Source organism: Apus apus, chromosome 5 (genome assembly GCF_020740795.1).
Source record: "Apus apus isolate bApuApu2 chromosome 5, bApuApu2.pri.cur, whole genome shotgun sequence".
NCBI classification, from domain to species: domain Eukaryota; kingdom Metazoa; phylum Chordata; class Aves; order Apodiformes; family Apodidae; genus Apus; species Apus apus.
The window spans coordinates 37,659,636-37,685,851 of record NC_067286.1 but is presented as its reverse complement, the minus strand read 5'-3'; the positions used below and the strand labels follow the sequence as shown (position 1 = coordinate 37,685,851).

At 40.9% G+C, this 26,216-nt stretch overlaps 3 protein-coding genes across 27 annotated transcripts in view; 2 read left to right on the top strand and 1 right to left on the bottom strand.

Moving 5' to 3' along the window:
* HECTD1 (HECT domain E3 ubiquitin protein ligase 1) overlaps nt 1–2,305 on the top strand; it is a 60,045-nt gene extending 57,740 nt beyond the window's left edge. For all 13 annotated transcript variants that reach the window (XM_051622352.1, XM_051622349.1, XM_051622351.1 and 10 more), the window contains 2 exons: nt 856–1,000; nt 1,354–2,305. In XM_051622352.1, coding sequence (XP_051478312.1) covers nt 856–1,000; nt 1,354–1,491 — 283 coding nt within the window. In that variant the 3' untranslated portion in view covers nt 1,492–2,305. The remainder of the gene's footprint in view (nt 1–855; nt 1,001–1,353) is intronic.
* Nucleotides 2,306–3,544: 1,239 nt separating this feature from the next.
* AP4S1 (adaptor related protein complex 4 subunit sigma 1) lies at nt 3,545–25,518 on the bottom strand. Of its 10 annotated transcripts, none has more exons than XM_051622378.1 (6): nt 24,435–24,544; nt 18,679–18,879; nt 17,142–17,228; nt 15,980–16,048; nt 12,865–12,876; nt 3,545–4,129 (listed from the first exon to the last, which is right to left on the bottom strand). In XM_051622378.1, the coding sequence occupies exons 2-6, from the start codon at nt 18,814–18,816 to the stop codon at nt 4,001–4,003; spliced, it is 435 nt and encodes a 144-aa protein (XP_051478338.1). In that variant the 5' UTR covers nt 18,817–18,879; nt 24,435–24,544; the 3' UTR covers nt 3,545–4,000. The 10 variants fall into 10 exon arrangements, with proteins under 10 accessions (XP_051478338.1, XP_051478339.1, XP_051478340.1 ...); XM_051622380.1 differs by having other exon boundaries at nt 4,042–4,129; nt 12,815–12,876; nt 24,435–24,570; XM_051622381.1 differs by lacking the exon at nt 3,545–4,129 and adding an exon at nt 4,136–7,112 and having other exon boundaries at nt 12,821–12,876; nt 24,435–24,570.
* Nucleotides 24,573–26,216, top strand: part of STRN3 (striatin 3) — a 54,504-nt gene continuing 52,860 nt past the window's right edge. For all 4 annotated transcript variants that reach the window (XM_051622371.1, XM_051622370.1, XM_051622369.1 and 1 more), the window contains exon 1: nt 24,573–25,079. In XM_051622371.1, coding sequence (XP_051478331.1) covers nt 24,762–25,079 — 318 coding nt within the window. In that variant the 5' untranslated portion in view covers nt 24,573–24,761. The remainder of the gene's footprint in view (nt 25,080–26,216) is intronic.

The following is a 26,216-nucleotide window of genomic DNA, read 5'->3' as shown; positions in this document are numbered from 1 at the left end:
TAAATTGGGTGTAATTGTTATTTGTCCCTTGTTTCTTCTTTCTCTTCAAGTGTAGTTAAAAAAGGAAATGTCCTATGCAGGGAACAAATACCCTGGTGTCAGGAGGTGGTCCCTATGTTTTTGGGTTTGTTGGGATTGGTTTTGTTGCTGCTTGTCATGTTTGGTAGCACTAACATACAAATAACTTCTGGAACTGTGTTAGTATAAGCATGCTGAAGGATCCTGACCCGTCTAAGCTGCCATGTGAAGTGATTCTTCTATTGGCCCTGCCCACAAAGATGCAGCTGGGATTACAGTGCCCAATACCTGAGGCTGTGTTTCAGCAAGCTGTGCTTTCTTCATGCCCTCTCCTCTCCCTCATTCCCTGAGCTGGTGGGGGTGAAAGCAGTACTATCTGAAGAACTCCTTGAAGACCTATTGTAGTCTGTTACTTTTTTTTTTTTTTTCTCCTCATGAGGGTCTTTACCAGGATAGAAATGTAATCATACATAAATTGAAGTGGCTTTATACTGCAGGAGTGGTACAGAAAAGGTCTTACGATTATAATCAGTTGGATTCTTCTCATAGAATAGGTTTATGCTCTGTCTCCACCTCTACCCATTCACATGCAATATACCTGAATAGCCCTCCAAGACAAGTAAAATTCTTATTTAGCTACATTTTTCTGTGTAAGGGGATTAAGGAGGTATTCTTATGAGTTTTACAATCTTTTATTCTGAACTCAGTACTGAACAGGCACTAGAATCTTACGGCTGCTTAGATGGGACTAAAATTCATAATTGTACTGTCTCAAAGGAAAGTTAAAAAAACCTTTCTCTTGTACTGTCATCACGACTCACTTTAATTTCTTTTCAGCCCTGGATTCCTTCGATTTGTGAGAGTCTTGTGTGGTATGTCTTCTGATGAAAGGAAGGCTTTCCTCCAGTTCACCACTGGCTGTTCCACACTCCCACCCGGAGGACTGGCAAACCTCCACCCGCGGCTCACTGTTGTGCGCAAGGTAGGGCTTCTTCAGGGCACCCTTCAAACCAGCTCATTTGGCTTTTGAATGTAAACATTGCTACATTTAGAAATGCTGATATTTTGGTATTTTAATATATGACACTATGTTAAGCTTTCAGTACTAACCTCTGTTTCAGGTCTGCTCTCTGACTTTATATTTGAATATAAAAGAACTAACATACATGTAAATATATTTATAAGTTGGTCAGTAGCTTTCCTTATGCTACTGTTTCTTGACAGCTGGTCTTATGTATGCAATAAACACCATGAATTAGAGGATCCTTCAACTTGGAACTTTCACGTCAAGTGCTGTGAACAACTGCAGTAAAAAACATTCTTTCTTTTCCCCAGGTTGATGCTACAGATGCAAGTTATCCATCTGTGAATACATGTGTGCATTATCTAAAGTTGCCTGAGTATTCCTCTGAGGAGATTATGAGAGAGCGTCTGCTAGCTGCTACAATGGAGAAAGGCTTCCATCTCAACTGAGCTGCTTGACTGCAATATGGGACATGAGGAACTGGGTTTTGATACTAGCAAAGCCTCTTGTGTTTGTGTGCAAAAATATGATCTCCACGCTGTGCTCTGACGAGACTTGCCTTTTTTTTCACCTGTGAGGCTTTAGGAACATGTGGAATAAGTTTGTTAGCTGCTAATGACAAAATCAATTCTTGTAACTACACAGCCAGCAAGAAATTGGCACAGAACACTGTGTGATGCTTCAAGGGCTTGCACAACTGGAAATTAAGGTGGTTCTGTTTGACTGTTCCGAAGAACAGATCATCAGATTTTCAGTGTTCGCTGATACAAATTTCTAACAGTGTATTTGTGTAAAGTTTGTCATTTAATACCTTGTACACTACAGTTGCCATCACTGATCCCTTTTTTGCTGGCTTTAAGCTAACTGGTCAGAAACTTGCTTCTTTAAAACTTAAGAGTTAATGGGCACCTCCAGCTTTTTCTTTTTTAATGGTGCCTGCACTATTGGAGTATTTTAGTGGGTTTTTGCATATAATCATGCACAACCTTTTTTTTCTTTTTTCTTTCAAGTGGGAATATATTTTGATTTCTCAAATGCCCTGCTATAAAGATCAAATCCTTAAGTGTGTTTGTGCAGCTCAACAATAAAGCTATTTAACACTGGTTCCTAGTGCAAGGCACACTTAAAGCAAGTTTTACTTTTGGTTGTATTTTCTTTGTATATTATAAACATTTATTTAACTTGTTGCAGTTTGAAGTTTAAAAAAACACACCCAATGTGTAAGCTCAAAAGTAATCATTAAAATGTTTGCAACATATACAACTGTGTCCTCTGAAGACTTCATTAATATTTCTTGTTATTAAATCTCTGTACATCTGAACAACCTGTCATACTTTTTTCAAGGTTTAAAATAACTACATGGCAATAATTCATCTCACAAACTTGCCTCTGTTCTCAAATCTTTTGCATTGCAACCTTTTAAGGACTAGTCTGGCAGTGATAACACTGCACATGGCAGTTTTTGGTGCTCTTCAGTGGGCCCATGTGACCTGAGGTTATAGTTCTTCATTAAATGGGAATAAAAACAGTGTCACATGATGCAGTTGACTCAGCTTTACTTGAGATGGAGTACCTGTCTTGGTTTCAGCACGTGGGGAGGTATTTACAGGTAAAAAGTTGTTTACAGTAAGATAATGTGAGATCCCAATATGTCTTTAAAGATACGATACCAGGAAAGAAGAAATAGTATTTTTGATTGAATCTGTGTGGTAAGTTTTGTTATGTGCCAGTTCTCTTTTGGTAACAATCTCTGCTTGGGCCACTGCTGAGGGAGGGCTTGCCAAAAAATTCTGCCTCACACATACAAACCAGGTTGATGCTAGATTTCTTTTCATAGCATTATTCATAGGACTTTACAGACATCATCTTTGAAATTTTCCCCAGGGCAAAACTGAAGGGGAACCTCCTTCCTGTGACTATTGTGCTTCAACAAAACAGTTGCATAAACCTTGTGTACATGTGTCTGCTCCAGATCCAATGTCAACTTGTTTTGCTGAATGTGTTATTTTAAAGCTGTGTGGGCCGTTGTCCCACACCACTTAGCTCTCTGCTCCTTAGACCCTGGTTTCTAGGTGCAATTCAGATGTGACTGTTCCATGATTTCTCACAAGGTGTGTGCTCTTTCAGTGCTGAGTTATGCCTAGTGCTGGTGTGGAGGTTATGAAGGAGCCAGATAACTTAATGCTGGAAAGGTAAGTGAAAGTAATCTCAGCTGGCTGACTCTGAATTCAGTGCCTTACAAGTCAAGTGTAATATAGAGGTATGGAACAGCATGTTGTATGCCTTGTGAATACAAGCTCACATAGCTACATCCTGCTGTTCCAGAAGATGATGTGATTTGGGCCATAGCTGGTAGGGAGAAACTTGCCTATCCTTTGTTATTCATCATCTGTAAGTATTTTAATCATGATGCAGGGATAGAATATACAAGAGGAAAAAAAAAAAAATACACTGCTGTGCCAAAATAGAAAATATTTTTTGTAATCTATGAAACCAACATGATAAAGGTTATCAAACTTTTTATTATCTTTTATTACTGTTATAAGATTGAAGAGTCAATTCTAGTTATGACTGAAGCAGTATGCAGGAACACAAAATATGTCTCTACTTCTGTTAGTTACATTTCTTTTGTAACCATGACTTACATGGAAAAGGGAGTGAAACCAGGTTTCTGATGACAGGTAAATCTAGTTTGAAAATGGTCATAAAAGTCAGAGAACTTAAATGTACAGAACATTTGTATGAAAATACAAAAAGTTGGTGCTTAAAGGAAGCATTGAAACTCAACTTGAATTCACATTTCTGTATTTTCTGTCTTCTGGGTCTGGCACAAAGCTGGGTAGTTTACGCACCACCTTGATGGTCATGTGTAAGTTTTCATTACTTTATCCCCAGGTGGGTGCACTCCTGATGGTTTCACCATCTTGTGTAAAATGCTGTAGTCAATCTTGCATCTTTCTAGCTTTCTGCCACTTTGTCAAGCACAAACAGAGGGGCAAGAATTCTGTTCCTGTTCATTTCCACAATGCAGCCATTTAGCACCATTTCATCCAAAATGATGTGCACTCTATCCAAATTGAACATGATCTGGAAACATTTCAAGTTAAGGATATTTTGAACCAGATGAAGGTAGTTCAGAGAACTACTAAGTCTTTAATCAAAGTTTACAAAAAGGTATTTCTGCAAACAGTTCAATTGACACTTTCTGGCCACAGAGATGTCAAAAGATGGTAGCAGATCATTTAAACCACCAACAGAATCCCATCTTGGAAGATGACCATGAAGTAGTAAAATAAAGGTTAACTTGAACTTGGATGTAGGAGGTTAATTTTACCACACATTGCTCAAATACAAAATGTTATCAAGGGATAACAACCTTGTATGTGAAGATGCAAATACTCTGCATTTCTTAGCTAAGTAATTGCCAGTCAAACTCTGATTCTCAAATATGATTTTCCTTACCCTAAGCTACTGGCACTATTTATTTGCCCTGCTTGAAAATAGCTTCCTAAGAGGAATATGCTGATGTAAAGTTGCATTGATCTAGTAATAAATCTTATAAAGGAGAGTAAAAGTAAATAACTAGTTCATACTTAAATATCTTTTCAAAAGTATTTTATAATTGCTAATGTTCACCTAAAGGAAAATAATCTGAAGCAAAATGAGGTCATGCTGTTGAGATACATGAAATTTGTCCATTATCAGAACTGTCTTTCCTTAACATTACCTTTCTCAAAAAAAATTATGACAGGCCTTACTCTGGTATTAGATGGTGAGCATTGTTCTGCATACCTTAGTGTTTTGTGTGTCCACAGAACAACTGCAAAGGGTTACATAAAAAAGATCCTGATGTTGCCATTTATCACCATAACCTGAAATGGGAAGAGGCACAGCAAAAAAGCCTGCTGGGTGCATCTGTTAAGTGTAACTGACACACACACAGGCATGAATAACCCTCTATCTTCCTTGCTCTCCACCTGTTGCTGTTCTTACAAGTGTTTTTTCACTGTGCTCAACAACTCAACTTTGGCTTAGTTTTGCTCCCTCTAATTCTTGCTTGTGTATTGAGGACTACTGCACTGGAGCCAGCAAGATACTTTACAGTCACTTCTAAATTTATCTTTCAGCACTTTTCTTCCCCACTTTGATGAGCCTTTTGAGTGTCTTCTCCGCCCATTATGCTGGTTTTTGCAACTATGGTTTGAGCTCAGGAAGACAGTCTGATTTTGCTCTAGTCCTTGTATTTATGTGAGTGACTTCCATTCTAATCAATGGAGTTGCAAGAGCCAGAGTTTTGAAGGCATCAATGTTTTCTTCTGTTCAGCATTATAAACTTTAAGTCTTATTTTTTTAACATGACTCAGGCATTTAAGAGGACTGCTCTGTCTCACGAGTTCTAGTATTTCTATGTGTTTGTTCCTCCAAAGTGGTAAATTCAAGTGCTGGGGAGACACCACTTTAAACCAGCAAAGTAGCAACAATGGGAGTTCGTGAAAGTGCACAGTTGTAGGTCTAAATTGAAGAGATTTAAGTAATGTTTTAGCATCTGCCTTTGAGAAGGCAATTCTTTAATCTGAGTTTCAGTCTTATTTCCCCTGTAATGAGTGGTGAAAGCCAGACCCATTGAACAATTCACAGGTTCTAGAGAAGGGGGGCTGAAGCCAGTACTTGGGAATGCAGAGAGAGGTTTTTCTGTGATCCTTTCCCAAGTCATTACTTCAGATAATGGTGACTGGCTTGGTCTCTTTTACAATGTTATGGCACAGATGCTGTCTGCCTGAAGCCAGTAGAGGAAGGAGGCTGAGCCTGCTTACAGTCTGGGGAATTCCAAACCCACCTTTCTTTGCGGGTGAGGTAACTGAACTGGTAGCAGCTGTGCCTGCTGTCTTCAACTTAAGGTTCTCCTGCTCTCTGTAAAAGTTCATGAGTTTGGCAGTCAAGCCCAGTGACAAGAGAAGCTCAAGATTTTGTCCCCGTCTTGGTTATTGCTTCTGCTGCACACGTTAAGGCAAGAAGAGGATCACAGTGTATCTCAGTTCAGCCTTGTGTGCATCAACCCTTCTAAGAGATGTCAAGTAGAAGCTTGAACATGGTCAGATTGAACTGCATGATGAACGTGATTATGGATCAACCTGAAGTTGATGAGAATTCAGCTGGCAGGCTGTCACCTTCCTCTACCATTTCAAATTGCTGTGAGTGCTCTGGGCTGAACTCAGTGCTACTGTGTAATTGGGCAGAGGGGTAAGTAATTGTGTCCCTGCTCCAACAAATGCACTCTGCTTGACCAAGGGCACAGCATGTCTAGGTGTGTCTAGTAGCAAAATGCAGGCCCTCAAATAACTGTACTACTAGTTACTGTTATGTGAGAAAGAGAAGATACAGCCATCCACACAATCTTTGGTATGTCTGTGGTTCCTCAGATAGCTTCTAGTTTTCTGGCCTAAACTTAACCACCTAATTTAATTCTAAATTGTATTTTAAATACCAGACTTCTTCCTGAGTCTGACCATAGGCCTAAATCACATTTAAGAATCAGACTGGTGCCTTTCAATACTGAGGAGCAGTACTGTCCTTAAAGCTTCCAACAGTCTCAGTTTCTGTGGTTCCAGAGACAAAGGTAGATATTTTACTTCAGCAGGTTAAAGACTCAAGACAAATTTCCTATGGTATACTTTTCAGGTAAATCAGTCTTTACACAAATATTTCAACCTGAGAAGTTAGGGCCTCTTTATTGCAGTAATGGGAGAATTTTTAGGAAGACAGCTCTTCTACTGCTGTTTAGTTCAACTTTAGCACTGCTCTCTACATAAGGCAAGAGGATCTGTAAACGAAGTTAGATAACATTCCATTCAGGTTTCAACAAGTTATAAAGCCAACTCCTCCTGGCTTTTAACACTACCCGTGATTCATAGGGTTCCAGTTCCCACAGCACAGTGAGAGGTCCCATCTCTCCAGGCCTTCCTCTTCCTTAGAGAGCCCCAAAGATCTGAAATCCAGAAGAGTGGGTCTACCAGGATCAGTGTGGTTCAGCAACATGCCACTCCTGCCTTATTCTTCTGCACCACCTTGTCTGAGAAAACATTTAAAACACCTATCACTGCTCTTTGCTCTGCTGCATTTTTTAAGAGATGATACTATGTTGAAGGAAAACTGAACATACACCAGTAAGTATCTTGCAGTTGTTCCATTGAACCCAAATATGATTAAATGAGACATCAATTTCCCCACAAAGTCATTCTAGGTAATTTCAAAATTGGCCTACTCCATTACAGAAAACTTAGTGGTATGGTTTCTGTCCATCTGTAACTGTTAATCCCTCAGTCATCATTCCAGAACCAGTAAATTCACCTGCAGTTTGGGGATACTAATACCATTCTAGAAAGATACCTCATCTTGATTTTGGAAGGTCTAAAAGCATTCTTTACCCTTTACCCTTAACCTAACATCCCAGCTTCCTGTTTCAATTCCCTTCCCACCTCCCTTTATCATGCTGTTCTTGGCAAGCAGATTGCACAGGAAAGAACCTTGGCTTTTCCCCCTTCCTGTCAGTCTTATAACTATGCTCTATGGTTACATCTGGATGTACACACACTGCTTAGCCATGCACGTCTAAATACCCTGCCCAGTGAAGGATATGTATCTCTGATCCTCAGTGAGGTTCATCCTCAACACCTGTCACTTATTTGGCAAGTGACCCAGATTTTCAGGGTTTAAAGCTCTGAAGTCATAGATCCACGCCCAGCTGGAAAGCAGCAAAACAAAACCAGTCTGAGCAACTGGCAAGAGGAAAAAGCTGTATTTGATGTGTGCGCTGCCATGTGCGCCACCCAGAGCTGCTCATTAAGGTCCCGCTGCCAGTAAGAATCCTGGCTGCCCACAGAAGAGCATTAAGGAACTTTAAAAATGCATTGATGTAGTGAAACAGGCTTACAGGCATTTTTAAACAACTATGAAAAAGAAGACGTATCAATCTGTGCATTTGTAGATGAAATAAAAGTTTTCAGAGCACCCAGCTAGGAAAGACTTGTACATTGTTAGCCTAGGCAAAAGGTGAGCCCTTACCATCTGGTTTATGGATTTTAGGCAATGCTGTGTACCTGGCACTAGAGGTAAATGGCACCTACTACCACTGGTGTATAAATGTTACACTGGCTTTTAGTAGTGTTAGGAGCGGCCCTTATTAAAAACATTAATAGCACTTTCTGCTTTCACAAAGAGGTTTCATGGCAGATACATACTACGAGGTGGTACATGTGACAGTCTTGTGTCTCCTTCCCTGAAACATTACAGAGTTAAGTGGGGGAGAGAGAAAGAGAATAAAAGAAAAAAAGGCACATCATCTAGGACTTGCACATGATAAACAACTTCTTCATACATTGACATTTTAAGAGATCTCAGGATTTTCCATGCAAGTAATTAAGGGTGTGTACAGGCTTGAGAGATGATAAAGTGCAGCCAACACCTTGTGATCAGGTAACACACCCAGGAGCACAAACAGAAGCTTTGCAGATTGCAGCCTGGGTATTTATGGGGCAGATGATTTGCTACTGAACATACAGCATTACAAAACTTTGATTTCCATCCTGGACATTCATCTTCAACTCAATAATACAACTAAAGTCACACATTCCAACTTTATCTTTGTTAATATTTGCATTAAGTAATTTTTAGTCTATCTCCTCACCGTACACAAATTTTAGGCACTGAAACCCATTTAATGCTTTCTGACCATCTCTTCCTCAAACAACTATGCTGACATTAAACAGGAGACAAATGGTGCCTCTAAGTTCTGTGATATTCTAGGATATTTGCTCCTACATTGAGGTGAATTTCCGCCAAATTTTGAAAGGTGGCTGATCTACCTGATGTATGTCCCCCTATATCACAGACCTAGAGGGAACCTTTCCCCTTAATGAATGATAATTTTAAGCTAATGCATATAGGTTTCCATTTCACTGACTTCTTTTATAGTGCAAACTGAAGGGTACCCTTATCCATTCTCAGAATAAATTAATCATTAAATTTTCTTACTACTTAAATGCACTGTATTCTGAAACTGTTATTCCATGGTGGACAGAAAAAAAACCAGTTTATTCACATGAAGTATTCCTCTCTGTATCAAAGATTTTTATCTAGCCTAGGAGCAGCAGCAGCTAGTTGCAATGGAATGCAATGTTTTTTTTGGATCAAGACAACATTCTTCAAATGCTTGGTCCCAGAGTGCCCTGTCTTTCCCCTCCCCTCCCACAGGGGGAACGTTAGCATCTGTTTCTTCCTTAAGTTAGTAATGTGTCTTGAAGTAAGCTTTGCTTCACCAGTTCAAGCAACAGAAAAGTCAACTTCTGGTCATGTTAGAAACTCTCATGCTTACAAGCATAACATTCCCTACAAAGCTGCTGCGGTAACACTTGCATTTTGATAATCTCTTTGGTGTTACCACACCAAGAAAGTAGCTCCTACACTCCACCAGCTGGAGTTTTAGAGCTGCAGAAAACCCCACCCATTTGATTAGTACACAGAAGTGAGGCTCATCTAACACTACTAACACATTAGGAAGCAACACCACTAGGACAATTTCAGGACTTGCTCATTCAGCTGCCCCAACAATACTATTTAAAGGTATTTTATGTTACATCATTCCACCATAGGTACCTGTGTCACTGACTGCCTGTCAGAATGAAAGTGGGCAGCACGTAACAGCTAAATGCTTTCCAAGTCACACATAAAAGCTTCTGTAAAAACCAAGGCTACTGTGAAGTAGTTAGTGAACTGGCTAGTAGCTAACCAGTGCTCACTTTGGTAGTATGCATGAGATCACTTGGTAGTTGTGCGTGCACTGCTTTGCGTAACACACACTGTCCTCGTTTGAGCCAGACACACACCTATGTCACAGATACATGCAAGCAGCATGTAAGAATCCTACTGGGTGGGATTCAGATCGGAGCCAGTCCCTGCCTTGTGCTCAAGGTGCCCTTTCTGACAGCTAATTCCAGACTCAGGCCATGATGCATACTAGGATGCAGGTGTCCTGGGGGAATATGGGTGTTCAGACATAAATGAGAGCCTGAGTTCCACATCAGCAGGAGCTGCACGGCCAGGAATGCTGCGGTAACGCACGGCGGCTGTGGCAGCTGTAGGGAACAGCACATGTGCTGCAGGCTTAGCAAGGACTGCAGGAACATTTCAGCTGCACGATGGTCTCAGCCTTTAGGCATAACTGTGGTTTGCTCTCTGCGTGGGCAAACAGCCTTCCATGATTATGATCTGTTTTTCATGGGTTTTGATTTCATGTAATTTCCTAGTATTTTTTTCATGTTAGTAAACACTACTTTCTATATAGAATATCTACTGCCAACTTTGGAATAAACTTCCCATGGATCTGTACACAAAAATAACAGTGCAGAGACAGGAAATCATGAGTTTCCCACCAGATCCTCTCTGTATGAAGACTCAGTAAATACTACTTGGTCTTCACTGTTACAGACCTTCTGACAGAACTTCCTACATCAGGTATTTTGCACTCAAGCGAACTGTACTGAATGTAAGAATTAGTTTAAGACTATTTGGCAAAGGAAATGGTTTAATCCCAAGTGGGAATATGGTTTTACACACAATGAAAGGCATATTGAGGGATTACTGCTTGCACTGCATTATCATCTAAGACACTTGTAGTCCGGATCATCGATTGTTCTTCCAGGTCTGCTACTTAAGCTGTTATCAAAAATAAATACATTCCTGAACAGCCCACTTCATCATTACACCTCTGCTTTACATTTAATGCTGAGAGTATCTCACTTCATTTCAACTATTTTACGTATCCTCTCAACTTATGAAAAGCTCTTTTACCTAAATGTGAGAATTATTGTATACATGGAAGTAAAATGTTTTATTTAAAAACTGCTCCTAAGATGTAGAATGTACAGAAGTGCACTTCCAAATGGAAAAATCCTGCACGTCGTGTATGTCATACATGTTGAGGAGAGAGATATCATACATGAGCTTTTCTAATATTATTTCCAGTATTATCAAATGAGATACTAATGTACACTCCTATTTTCCAAATATTTATATTCACACCCTCATGCAGACAAGACCCATGTAGAAGATGAATTTCTGCAGGAGTCATTCAGACACCATATGGCACCCACTGCAAATGTAGTGTGAGCATGTATGTACTGCAGCTTCTGCAAACAATGCAGATGGGCACCGTATGCAGAAACTTGCCGGAGATGAGGAGCCTTTCTCAGCGATTAACTGGTGATAACTGGAAGTGTGTAACTACAGGAAATTCCTCTCAGTATGAAAACTATGACCACAGGCAGACAGAATTTAGAACCATCAGTACTCCAAACAATCCAAGCTAAAAAGAGTCAGGTAATTGCAAACTCAAAGTACACCATATGGAAACACATGCGGCTATTCTTACATATAATCACTGAATAGGTCAGTTTAGTCTCTCAATCTGCAAAGCTCATGCACAAGTACACATTGATCTAATCCTTAAATATAATAACGGAATAAAAAAAAAGTAGTTATACAAGTGCTCAGAGACCGTCAAAGTCCCTACGAGCTGAAATTTCATTAGTGGTCTTTTATAATGTAAGTTAATTTAGGAGTGTTATATTAATACCACAGCATTTTGTGAATTTCGGGAAGGAAATTTAGACAATATATATAAATATATCTAAGTTCAGTAAAACAGACAGAGATCCAGCATGGAGCAAGCATTAACATTTTTACAAAAGTGAAATTAATTCTCTCTTTTCTTTTTTTTTCCCCCCAGTAAAGAAGTGAGCACTTTTAATCACAGAAGTGATTAAAAGAAAAACTACGTTATTTTCCTATGTTCTTCATATGTACTAATTCTTAAATAAGGTAAATAAACTAAATTACTTTGAAGTACCTTATTCCAGGGGGGGTAAGTGTATTTCAGGCGTATACCTGAAACCTCTTTTTACCAGTAGATCTGCATTCAACCAACAACAAACATAAGCATATGGATTGCTGGAGCAGAGTGAGCAAACTTTGGGATTGGAATAACTGAGGAGGAAGATGGCTGTTTGCACTACATTTTCCTGGTTTAATTTTCTTTGAATTTGGTCTTGTATTTTATTTACTTGCTATTTGTTTCATTTTTCAGGATTGTACTTTTGTATGTAGTATTTGGTTTTAGTTCATTTAAAAAACATATTCTAGTTAATACCCTGCAAATTATACATATGAAAACACAGCTGTGGAAGGGGAGTGGGAAGAAAAAGGTATCTGTGGCAATGTCTTGTTTCCTAAATTTCCTACTCCTAAGACTTTCTCTCTTTCCATTGATATAGAAAGTAGAACTAACCTAGACTTTCATAAAACAAGATCCAAGTGCAAACCTAATTTTACAATGATGCCACTGCTCTTTGGCTCAAAACCCAGCTATAACATTCAGTTCTTATTTTTACAGAAATTTTAATATCTACTTTATTGTAAAGTTAAAGAAAAAAGTAAAACTCTGAAGTAAGTTAAACCTGAAAGTTCCAGCATGAATATAACTTTTAATGTCTAAGTGCTACTTAGTTCTCTCTACGCAAGCTCCCCCTGTCCTACTTTAAATGGTACCAGTCTTTTCTTAATGACTGAGGATTTAAATAGGTGACCCTCATAAACATCAGCCATGCATTCAGAAAGGTGCCAAATGGTTCTACTTAGTATAAGTGCAAAATTTGTGAGACATCTGCATTTTCTGGACTGTTTGACAGTGAGTGCTATGAAGACAGTATGAACTGGAACGTTTACCAAAAAGAGACAGACGAAAGGATTTCTGATACCGAAAAGGATACATCTAATTCACTCTGCAAGGAACAGAGAGACAACCATTAGTTACAGTCTGATCTTTCATCTCAGTCAGTAAACATTACATACCCTTTTAGAAGATAAAGAAATTCTTCAAAATATAGATACAGAATTTTAAGGCAATTTAGATTTCTGTTTTGGACTGTGCCATCACCTGCTCTTCCCTGCAACACTCCTTTGCCTTTGATGTCTTACCTGCCTGCATAATAAAAGCTAATGTTCCGATTTTTTTTTACTTAGAAAACACCCAGTGAGGTCACCCACAACTAACAATTTGAATATACAAGGTGCCATCTGAATGAGTGGGTGGAAAACCAGTGTCTCTAATCATGGCAACTCTAGCTGAATATTCTCTCTTCCACCTTCTGCAAAAACAGGAACTTAATGCCAAGCTTACAATTTATATTAGTTAAACAGTTAAAAATGTTGCTGCACATAATTTCAACAGCAAAACTTAGACATTGTATACACCTATGGCTGTGGTAGACAAGGCTGGATATATCAGGAGAGGGAAGGCAACTCCAAAGTTTGGACCCTCAGCAATTCTATAGCTCCAGCCCCAGCAACACAGTTCTTCACATAGTTATAATTTCCCTCCTAGTCTTGGCCTGGATTTACCCCAGAGAATTTTACTCATTTAAGCAAAATGTCAGAGCGAGAAGCCCTTGTGGTCTCTCTGCAGTCATCAGAAGAGATGGGTATCTTCAACAGTTGACTTGGCACACTGGAGGCATGACTCACTTTCTCGAGATACTCCTTGGTCTCCACTGCCAGTAATGGGAGCTTAGGACAAGCAAACTTCTAACTTAGGTGCCTCAGTTAAATGTCTAAACTTAGAAACAATTAATCACAGCCTCAGCAGTTAAGATCTTGCACAGTTGGGGTGGAGCTTTCCCAGTCTCTGTTGAAAGAGAGAATCTTTATCTGCTACAGAGAGAATTTAGTTTGCTGATGTGGTTTCCATTCATAGTCTAACCCTGGTTTTAGGCAGAGCTCCCACTGGTAATATTGCTACTACTTCTATGGTCTAGAGATACTCTAAACTGGAATAGTCCTAGTCTGCAGGCCTCTGCTCAGTGACTCAGATTCTTCAATTAGAATTTTATAATGCACCAGAAAATCTTTATTTGAAGAGCCTGATCAGGTTTCCTCAGCATTAAAAAGCAGTTGAAAACACGGGAGTGTATATTCTGCACAGTATGCAGCTTCCCTGGGTAGCCATTAGAAAAGTGAAGGGGACTGAGTTATATATCATGAGCAATTTTAAAAGCTTTCCCCCTGATTCTGTTAATGTTTGTTCTGCTATTTGAATTCAAGCTCTGTAAACTCCATTAGATAAAAATAGAGTGTGTGAGAATGTTTAAAGCTCAGAAGCCTAAAAATAATAGATGACAAAATGTCCTTCTAGAGCAGGACAAATGTTCTTTCCTTTCCCACCATTTTGTCACCATTGTAATCATCATTCTGCTAAAATTCTGCAAATCCTAAACATTAATCCATAATAGTACAAACTTACACTTTCTTGCTCTGTTGTTTCTGCCAGAAACCCCAGCTAGAACTATAGCTCTCTTCTTCAGTGCTCTGCCATTTATCATGTTATATGCTATTAAAAATAGAACCACAGAATGGCATGAGATTTCTTTAACCACCCCCTTTTTTGGTTCCCCTAGTTTCAAACCTTAAATGCTAGGAAAATACAAAAAACTCTGGTATGATGAATTCAGCAAATTTCTAACAACTATCAGTGGCTGGGCTATATACATGGTCAAAGAATTACGTGCACTACATTTATATGTAGCAGCACTACATCTATTTTTGCTTGGCCTCAAGAAAATAAAACTTGGTAAGTGGTTGGCAACTATTAGCTCAACCACATAAATAAGATGTGACTAAATTTTACTGTGTGTTTCTGTGTGCTGTGGGATCAAATTCCGTTCCTAGTTATCACTGCTTAGTTTGGGACTGCAATCACAAGAATTTTAAGAGACAAATTCTGAACTCAGTACAGTCAGAAAGCGATATACTTAGTACCAGCATTTTCAACAGGCTGGTGCAACATTGAGATAACAGCCTAAAACATTTGCCAGGCATCTAAATCGTGAAGGGTGCAGATAACTTTTTCAAGCACACCCTTGAATTCACAGAGGGAGCTCTGCCTTGTCTGCTGTGGTACTAGAACCAGGAAACCAGTTACAAACCCTACATCCTGATCTCTTCTAAGGATAATTACCAATGTAATACCCTCAAGCAAATGGACTATGGAGGGAACTCTATCCAGTCCTCTTCTCTGAGGGGGATATCCAACACATATCAGCACAAACAAACTGACATTGTGTCCAAGTATGTTTTCAGGCAAAATGGTTTATAACATTATTACAAATTATATATTAAACGCCACATGTTGTAATCAGGATTATAATGCTCCATTTTCAAACTTTGTAAAAACAAACAAATAAAAACTCCCACCAAAAGGAGCAGCGTCTTTTTAACTGGAGGCTTGTTTGATGTTGAATCCTTAATGAAAAGTCTATCTATAATAGCTGTTTTATCAGATATCAACTGTTGCATGACAACAATATGGGGAGCACAAGCACAGACTGGTTTTTGAGGCTTCATTTGCACTCCATCCCTCTGATCTTGTTCAGTGAGAATGATGCAGCTCCCTGCTTAATGCTGACACCATCTTTATCATGAATGAAGTGCATTTGGGGGATGTAATGCTATGGACTGCAAAAAAGAACTATAAAGAAAAAGCTCTTTATTTCTTTAAAATATATAAAATGCCAACGGCTATTTTAAGAGTAGATAACTCAAAGAATCCCTGAATATAAGCACATAAAAACATGCTTTTCTAACAGAAATATTTCTGGTATTCATAGTCTGATGATTTATAACCCACACGAACTTTTACTTCTCTCAAAAATACACTAAAATGACTTTTTTTTCTTTCCCTTTTTTTTTTTCTTTTTAACAGTGGTAATATTCACACGAAAGTATTAAAAATTCTTAATTAATATAGAAAGAAATATTATTCCCTGAAATTACATATTCACTGAAGTTTTGAAATACAAGAAATATCTCATAATAGATTCAATGTCTTACCACTCTACTGAAGTATTTGTCCAAAACTTCCACAAAGTTATGAATTAGTTCATATACTGCCATCTCATTCTGAAATTCAATTAAAAAACAGTAAATATTAAATTAATAGCTAGGAAATGTAACAGTATTATTCATGTTATTTCAGTATGTAGTGTATAAAAAGCTACCAGAAAATATAATGAGGCTTACAATAAAGCACAGGAGCTTGGGCCACCACAGTGAGAGGAGGTGTGGTTACCCAGCGAAGGGACCAAGAGCAAAGGAGTGCTGATGAGGAGAAGCTTCAGGCCAGCCATACAAATAAACACTGCAGTACCCAAAGGATTTGTCTCATCTGTGCTGCTGCTATCCCACTCCATCCTCTGTTCCACCATCACCCAGGTTAGCTAGATAGATACATCCACCTAGGCTATACCTGCCCATGCTGAAGTCACCCTGGCCAGCTGCAGCACAGGGCCAGGCTTTTCTGCAGCAGTATAGATGGGCAATGTTTGTAGCAAAGCCAAGAGAATTTGCCCCAAACTGCATGCCATTATAACCCTGAGTTGAAGACACCGTGGTAATCAGCAGCTATCTTTCACACTACTCCATTGAGGTCTCCAATAGTAAGCTTTATTTCTGAGAGCTGAGAACCACTGTAAAGACTAAAGCCTTGCAGGCTCAGCCTGAATGCATGAAGTAACAATACTTGTCAGTTTTCAGTTTGGGAATTTTTTCTTTGACAAAGGAGGTTAAAAACAGTGGGCAGTTGGAAAGTCACCACAGATGAGACAGCTGATCTGGCTGTAATGCTAACATTTGTTGAGAAACCCCCACACATACATTTATGTTTAATCAAACAAAAATTTAGACCCCTGAATCAGTATAAGGCTCAGTAAGACTGCCTTATGAGAACAGCTCAGCCTACTGCTACAGACTGAAGTAAAAGATGACACATTTTCTCTTATACCTCTGTATTTCACAGAAATAAAATGGTTGGTTTGTGTTTGTTTTGGTTTGGTTTGGTTTTTTGTTTGTTTGTTTGTTTTTTGGCTTTTTTTTGCAATGACTCCTGGAAATTCTGCAATTGCTATTGCAAAATACCATACTGGAAAAAACCTTGAGCTTTTGCCTGTGATAAGCACTACAAGCTTTCATTTCAAGAGGGTATGTAATTTCTTACCTCTGTCTCATTGATTCCAACGACTACGAAGAGGGCTGCATACTGTCGGTACACCAGCTTAAAGTCCTTATACTCAATGAAAGAGCACTAGGCAGAAACAAAATGAGTCACATACAGTAGCTGCCACTTAAGCATACAAAAGTATAAAGCACAGAGTGCTCAAAGAGCCTAAGCTTTCCTCTTTGTAAGGCCCACAAAGGAAAATGGACTTCCCAAGACCCACCAAATAATTTTGACTTGAAAAATGCAGTGGGGTAACTATTGCACAAAGCTTTTCATTTACCGGCAGAAAACATGCTAGCACTTTTTAACTGGAACAGACAGAACTGAAGTGACTTATTTGGGGTTATAAGGCAGTATTTCCCCTACATTTTCTTCTGGAAACACTTCCAAAAGAGACAACTTGAAGGTAATTTTCCATTTTAAAAATTATTGGTATTTTTATAAAATTTGAAAGTATTAGACTTCCAGACCCAGGGGTGAAATTCCTGTGTCTCTCACAATAAGATAGGAGCCAGCAGATGGTGCTGTTATAATGTACTTTAGAATATGCTACCTTTTTTTTTTTTTTTTTTTTTTTTTAAGTATAATTTTGCTCAGTCCTTGAAATGGCAGCATACCATTAGTTCTTGTGAGTTTTCTGTTTGGAGATACTCTTGCAAGAGCAGTAAGGAGTAGGTTAATTTCTTACCCGTTGTCAAGTACCATTGTCTCAAGTACTTTACAGGCACTGCTATTTTTTTTCTGAGGTTTTCTAGAATGAAATCTATGAGGACTGCTGTTCAAGGACACACGTAATTAATGAAAAATAAAGAAGCTGACTGCAGAAAAAAAACCCAACCAAAAATCTGCACTCACATTCCAAGTCACAGATTTCTCCTCCAATGCAAGTCAATGTGATCAAAAGTTTTACTAAGTTTGGTACTTTTCTTATAGAACCAATGGCTCAATTAAGTGAGCTGTGAAAACCTCAACTTCCATGAAATTTTCCAACTTCTCAGATTTTTTTACTTTCTTCCAGAATGTGTGAAAACTTTTTTTGAATAAAAATGCCTCATACAGAGGTCTAAAAAAAATCCGTGTTTCCAAAACTCTCCATGTTTTAGATAGTATTTTGGAAGCATCTCTCATATTTTTTTTTACTTAAACTGGGAGCTGTCAGTACTATCCCTACTTCCTTCCAGCAAAGCTACAGTAATATCTCTCTATTGATCTCTACTGGAGAAGCAGTAACTGAATACATTTAATTTTTCCTGGACTTCTGAGCTTCTTCAAACAAACAGGAGCAATCTTCATGCAGTGACACACAAAACTCCAAAATCTCTGTAAGCCTTAAAAAAAAAAAATCATGTTTATTCAATGCAGAGTAACAGTTCAACTGACTGAACCCATAATGTAGGAACACAGTATTATTCTTCATGGGTACAAATGAAATAATGACCTGCAATGGAAACTGATGTGTTTTCCAAATTATTGACATGAAAGATCTAAGATGTTGAAAAAATAAAATGGTCAGAGGTAAAACTATAAAACTCACCTGATCCTTTGAACGGGAGAGACAGTTTTTTACTACTTCAGCTTCCAGCGTTGCCCGTTTATTAATTTCGACATGCTCATAATACCTAGAGAGCCTTGTTTGACCTTGTTTGTTTACCATAAGAAAAAATTTTATCATGTCTTGTTTGTTGATCTCAGCAGCAGATTTGAATATGGGGTACAGTACACAAGGAGAGTATTTCTGGTAGGAGAAAAAAAGGGTCATATACACAGGAGTTATAAAAGTCTTCTCAAAAGCTAGCCAGCCCACATCTACATATATTTAAGACTGAGTTTATTGCCAAAACATAGAATATAGGAAAAAAACCTCTACTCTTTTGTATGCATCCCATGAGTAAAACTCCCATTTTTTTCCCCTCACAAATAATCCCAAAGTATCTAACAAATAATAGCTTTCACATGATCAGGCAATTTAATTTCTTTATAAGATTTGTGAAATTGGAGGAATAAACAATTACTTATTCAAAACTATAAATCTACTCACCATTTTCTTCCTGCATGTTCACTGGTTTGAGAACATTGTCAGAAGCTCACCCAATACCAAAACGTAAGATTAACACAGCTCATAAGAGCAAAATTGGCCTATGAGTGCTTTTTTTTTTTTTTCCTTGGCTTGTATTTAAGTTTCATTTATACCATCCTGACATCAGATTGAAGGGAGAGAGGACAAAGGTGAACACATAGGCCACAACACACGACCATTTCTTTAACACAGAATCATACCTCCTAAATATTTGGTTATCAGCAGTATCAGCACACATCTTGAGCTGGACTAGGGATGTATGATGGGATGTCAAATGACAGCTTAGGCTACCATTTTTGGCTAAATAAAATGTTTTCTGTGTTTAATAGGTGGCTCCTTCCCACCCCCCACCCCCCCAGCCATTCTATTCTGTATTGCTGCTTGAAGTCAGAGTTGCAATAAGAGGAGGTATCTAAATATTCTGAGGCATAACGAAAGGTTAAACAGTGAAAGGACTTACTAATTTTCTGATACAAAAAGTAAGGATAAGAACGAATGACTACTTCCAGCTCAGATGAGGCAGTCCAGTGCAGGCCAGCCTCACCAGCTAAACAAACCTGAAGCTTTAAAGCCACTTAAAGAAGGGTCGTGGATTAAAGAGGAACAATCTAAGAAATGCTGCCCATTGTTTCAATTAAAAAAATTGCCAGCTCAGAAACAGGAGACCAAAAGCTATGCATTGTTCCTACCAACTCCAAAACATGTCTGTCTAAGCGAAACAGATAATGACAGCAACATAGACAGCTTTTCTTAGTTTTATGTGTCATCTTTGTGTTTGGTACTGCTGAAGCATGAATTAATAGTCCTGTTTTGAACAAGTTGTTTCCAAGCTACTGTAGTAATTTAGTCATAAACGGTACCTAGGAGCCTAAGTCCTGTTTTCAGAAACCAGCAAATTGCCTAATTCCATCCTAGAAGAGTGACAATCTGAGGCTTAATGTCTGCAGATATTCAACTGGGATATGAGAGTGGGAGGAGAGTAAAACTAACCCAGAAGAACTGACAGAACTGTTGTACTTTGAGTTACTGTTAAGTAATATACAACAGAAAAAAAAAAAAAAAAAGTGGAAAGTTTATATGTATGGATCCTATTGCAGGATTGGCCCCTAATCCTAATTATTCCTTTATTAACCTAATCTTCTACATGGTTAATCCTTTTCTGATGTTATGACTATTGCATGTGCATGGATTCTTATGAAGGGCCTGGATCGTTTTTCATATGAAAATACTTTAGACCAATTTTTTTTTTTTTAGTCTTCACAAATGCTCTTATCCAGAATAGATATTAAAAAAACGGATCATATTGTAATGGAGGTAGAAACATAGTAGTAGTCAAAGGTATTATCTGTAATTTATGAGACAATAATTATTCCCAATGTTAAAGCAGGTGATTAACATCTGTAGGAAAGAGGTCCACTGGTATCACTAATAATTTCTGTATTTTCCCACCAGCCTCAAAGATAGCAGGCAAGCACAGCTGTGTAATCTGACTTTGAGAATAACACCAGTGTTAAACATACCTGAAGGATCTTTTAATTTCCTTTAAAAGTAACTCTGAAAAAAATAACTTGTAGAAATAAAAACATTTATTTGCACAATTTAGGCAAAAAAAAGGAAATTACTGAGTTTTGTTTCTAACAAACAAAGTTTATTTCTTTTCCTTTCATCTTGGCTTTCAAATACAGGCAACATGTTAAAATTAATTTTGCAAATATATGTTTGAAAGGAACCTGTGAAGTACAATAATCAAACAAAAAGCCTATTTGTGCATGTTGAGGGGTGCAGAAACTCCCATTCCTCCATCATGCTCTCTATATTTAAGAAGCTACCGTTTATGATCAATGATCAGTAGTACTCTACTTAGGAAGATGGCTCCTTTTCTTCTGATACAACTCTTACATGCTTTCTGTGAGTTCTCACGCACATGCCTGCATGTATCCATGCACATACACACAAATTACAATGCTTTTATGCATACAGAATCAAATGGTTGAAGGGAATTGGTGAAGGGATGCAAGCCTTTCATATCTCTGCCATGATTTTGCTCATTTTAGTAATGAAAAGACATTACTATCTGAAGGCTGTTTGTCAGAAATGAATAGGCTGACTCATTCCAGGTCACTGGACAACTATCTGCATCACAAACGCGCTTAGGAACAGAAGAGTGGAAGGGACTATCCAGCTGCTGATGGACTGTCAGGTCCAGCTCTCCCCAACACAGTCAACCATGCATTAGAAATTTTGTCCAGAATAGCCTACAGTGCATGCTTTGTGCATACCTGATCTGCAGAATATCTATGAAACCTTACGACAGAATGGAAACTCCCTAGAAACAAAAACTTCCAAAGGTATTGCTGGGGGAAGATGTAAAAAGTCTTGAAATTGCAAACCTTCCTTCAAAAGGAAGGAAACTCCTTCAAGTTGCCCTCCAGCGTGACCGAGCAGCACTCTCCTTTATTTCCCTCACAAAAATATTTCTTCTGTAAGGATAATTTGGCATGCACAAAAACAACATACAGTTGAACCACTGTGCTTTAAATATGCACTGTTACATTCTGTTATATCTCACCCTTACAAAGTATCTCTCACAGGTAATTATCCATGAGACAAAACTGGTATCATGATTGGCTTCTGTGACTTCCACTGGTAGACTTGACAGGAGTAGTAGTGGATGATTCAAAATACAATGACTTTAACTCATTCTAAACCAGTATGTACACAGAAGACTATGGACCTGGGCTCATGAAGAGAGATGCTTCTTGATTTTACTGCCCTCAAGCAGGCCCATTACCCCCTGCCTGTACGGGTAACTCCAGCCTAGTACTTCAACACAAACTGGAACCTGCTTGGTTTGCTTCAAAATGATGAAGCAGAAACCATGAATGTACAGGAACTGCTCCCAGGACATGTCAGCTCTGTAGGCTCAAAGAAGTTGTCCCTGTTTATGAGTCACACTCCTAAATGCTGTCTTTTCAGATAATGGTTGAGACCTCTTAGAGAGGCAAAGCCTGCAATACCTGTTCTGCAGATAAAAAGGTGTTAAATCTCCAGCATGGCCAACCCAGCAGATTATGCATGAAGTAATATAAAACATATTTTAAACAAAATCTTAACTACTCCTCCAGTAGATACAAGCACTTAACATTAATTTCTCAGATTTCACCAATACTCTACATACTCTAACACATAAATTAAAAAAAAAGAGAAACACCACCTGAGTTTGATACTTCTGGGCAGTGAAGTTATTCAAATTAAATGTGTGTCTCTCACACTAAACTCACTTCAGTCAACATCTAGATCTAGAACCATTTGAGTTACTGTGCTGTAACTACCTTTTGCAATATCCTAGGGCCCTCAGATAAAATGTATATAAGACATCAAACAATAAAAAAGAAATGCATGACTACATTTTTACATAACTGCTTCACCAAGAATTAAAAATAAATGTTAAATAGGACTGTAAGTCAGTAATGTGCTGGACTATCCAACTCTAAACATTAACAAAGTTACTAAGTGGTAGAGTCACAAGCAGGCGACAGCACATGAACAAATATATTTAGGTATACATAAGGCTATTGAGCTTCTCGGCTATGAATTTATTGCAAAGATGTATGTAGCAAACAATGACAGCTCACATAATTGATACCCTTCCTCTTATTTTCTTTGGATCACAGACAAGGCTTTAATAAATATCACAGGCAATGCTACTAATATTTACCCATAATAGTAATTATTTTTGTATACTACATCTTGTTTATGCACACATTATAATTTGTCCAAAGATGAAGCACTTACATCTATGCGGCTTTAAAATAAAACAGTGTTCAATTTCAGGATCAGGGCTTTTAAAAAAGCAACCTTGTTAATGTAGGGAAGTCAGAGAGGAAGGAAAGAGTAAAACAATTTTCCTTTGCTGTTGAGTTGTCAAAATGCTGGTTGAATATAGTAACGGAATTAAATTGCAGTAACTCCCATATACTCAGGAATAAGGAACGCTCCATAAGATTGGAGCTAAACAAAGGGTTAAGCTGGTTATGAGGTAAGTCTTAATTTTTAGTAATGATTCGATACTGACAGTAGACAATGAACAAAATCAGCTGAGGTGGAAAGGACTTGGATTTCGATTGGCTAATCTGTATGGAATCAGGAAGAATGTAGCATGAAATTTTAGTAGGAAATGATTTAATGGAAAAGAAAGGAAGGACTGGATAAACCAACTGACATGACAATACACACCTGAGGAGAGATTAGTAGATAAAGGAAACATCAGTACTGTGACACGCAGTATTTATTTTTCAGTAACAGAATTCCTGCACTACCAATTATGATCCCTGTTTAGGAAACTATCCGATTTTTAAAGAATGAGTATAGCACGTAAGTATTTTGGAAAGAGGCAAACCCAAATTCCTCCTACCTTACTTACAACGGGCGATTTACAGATAATTTCAAATCGGGTGTGATTTCAGGCATTTCAGACAAACATTTTGCAGCTGAAGTGGTTTCACCATATTCAAAATATAGCATCAAACACAGCACTGGTATGACGGATAAAACTCAGCCAGGCGAAATAAACCAGTAGTTTCCTGCAAAACCTTCCTCACGTGCAGACCTTCGGCCAGCAGCCGCTCCGCACCGCCCCTCCGCGGCCACGCACGCCCCTCGCCACTGGGACACCACGGAGATGGCCATTTATTCAAAAAAAGATCAGGCAGCTTCCAGAGACATACCATCAAGTTAAGAAACCTACTCTAAGATCACCTCGAGGGGGAAACGCAGCGCGCCGTTACACCCGGCCGAGCTGCAGCGACTCCAGCGCTGTGGCCGCGGGGCTGCCGACCCCGGCCCGCCCGCAGGCTCCAAGGGCGCCCGCCACTCCCGAGGCGCGGACCTCGAGCACCCACCCTCCGCCGCCTCCCCGCAGCGACACCGCTGCCGCTCGCCGCTTCAGAGCGGACGGAAACCGCGCGGCCGCGCTCCGCCGCGGCGGGCAGGCCCGACACGGTCCCAGCCAGGGCCGGGCCGCGCGGGGCCTTCCCCCTGCTCGCGGCGGCAGCTGCCGGCAGCGGGGCGCCCGGGGGCCGGCGTGGGCAAGGCCGCAGCGGAGCGGACAGGCGGCGGCGGCCCCGGCTGCGGCCCGAGCGCTGCGCCAGCGCCCCCGCCCCCGCCCCCCCGCGGGAGGGGGCTCCGCGCCCGCGCCCGCCCCCGGCGCTCACCTCCTGCTGCGCATGCGCACGGCGCCGCCCGGCCGTCCGGGAGGAGGAGGCCGGAGGGCGAGGGAGCCATTTCCCGGCATGCGCCGCGCCACCCCCCCTCCCCGCCCCGCCCGGCCGCGGGTGGGTGGGCCGGCGGCTCGGCGGCTGTAATGGCGGCTGGCGGCGGCGCGGCGCGGCCCTGACACCCGGATACTGCTCGGCGCAGCACCCCCGCCCCGCGCCCGGCCCGCCCCCCTCCTCCCCGCCCCAGCCAGCTCCGCTCACCCCCTCCCTGGCCCCTGCTCCAGGCCCCCGCCGCGGGACGAGGAGGAGGGCTCCCCGCAGACAATGGACGAACACCCCGGAGCCGGAGGAGGCGGTGGGATGGCGGCCGCCCCGAGACCGCAGCAGCCGCCGCCGCAGGCGGGTGGGAACATGAACCTGCAGTCTGGTGGGGGCTGTGTGGGAGTCGGAGGAGGAGGAGGAGGGCAGCAGCAGCAGCCCCAGGGCCCTGCGGCCCCGGCCGGTCAAGAGGCGGCGGGCCCCGCCGAGCTGTCCCGACCCCAGCACTACACCATCCCGGGCATCCTGCACTACATCCAGCACGAGTGGGCTCGCTTCGAGATGGAGAGAGCGCACTGGGAGGTGGAGCGGGCCGAGCTTCAGGTAGAGGGGGCGAGGGCGGCCTCCGCGCGGAGCGGGGCGCGGGCTCGGACCGGCTCGGGGGGCTCCGGGGACCGGGCCGCGCTCGGGGTGCGAGAGCAGAGCTGCCCGGGCGAGCTGAGCCCGTTGGGCCTCTGAGGCCGAGCCGGCTGATGTGGGCGACAGTACCTGGGCGAGGTCCGGCGGGCGAAGCGGCGTCGCAGGCCGGTGGAGGCGCAGCCCCTCACGGCCTGAGCTGGGCTCCCTTCCCTGGGGCAGCCATTTTGGTTTTTAGCATGGCGCCCGCTCGGGCTCCTGGCTCCGGAGGCAGACCCGGCTCCGCAGGCCTCGCGCCGTACGCGGGCGGCGGGGCCCGCAGGACGGCTGGAGAAGGGCGGGCGGGCGCTTGTCGCGGTGCGGAGCTGTCGACCCTCCTCCTCGCTCGCCCGCGGCGGGGCGAGCTGCGCCTTGACAGCTGCTATCATCTCCCTCAGCACAATGACTCCGGGGCTCTCCGGACTGGCGGCCTCCTCAGCCCTGGGTGCGGGCTATGGGCAGCAAGAGGCTCCGGGGCCTGGGAGGGCTGGCGCCTCCCCGAAGGGCCGAGCGGCTGCTTTTGGGGGAGAAGAGGGGGTTGCGAAGAGGCAGGAACTGCCTGCCGACCTGGGAGGGGAGGAGAAAAGGGTGTTCAGGTAAATCTCAAGTAAAGGACTTGGACAGACACTGGTTTGAGACAGGTCGAGCCTATGCTCGCTTCTGTCATGTACCTTTGGAGATTTCGTATGGGAGAAGCAACCGCTGAAGAATAGTGAGGAGTTAATGGGTCTGCAGCATGGTCATTTTAATATACATAGAAGTGCAAACTTCATTTCAGGAACAAAAATTTAATAACTTTTCAGAATAAAGAGCAAGTTCCGGTATCGATCTCTTCCTATTCATGTTTGCTGGTAATAATAGAAAAGGTACATTACTAGTTACTTTTGCACTTAAAATAAAATCATGCATAGGCTGTTGCAAATTTCTGTACAGAGTATAAAATCCAGTGAATGTGAGGGAGTCATATAGAAGTAATTATTCTTTTATAGGACAGAAATGTAGACACTAACAGTTAACAAACGTGGCTTTTGAAGAATTTTTGGTGATTTTTGTATTGAGTGAATG

Bases quoted from the DNA above. Each gene is read 5' to 3' on its own strand.
- AP4S1 (XM_051622382.1), bottom strand. From the start codon at position 18,903: ATGACCCTTTTTTTCTCCTACCAGAAATACTCTCCTTGTGTACTGTAC. The intron at 16,049-17,141 runs GTAAGAAATTAC...ATTGAATTTCAG, and splicing joins TTGGAATCAATGAGACAGAG to AATGAGATGGCAGTATATGA. The intron at 13,661-15,979 runs GTAAGACATTGA...GCTTGTCCTAAG, and splicing joins ACAAATACTTCAGTAGAGTG to CTCCCATTACTGGCAGTGGA.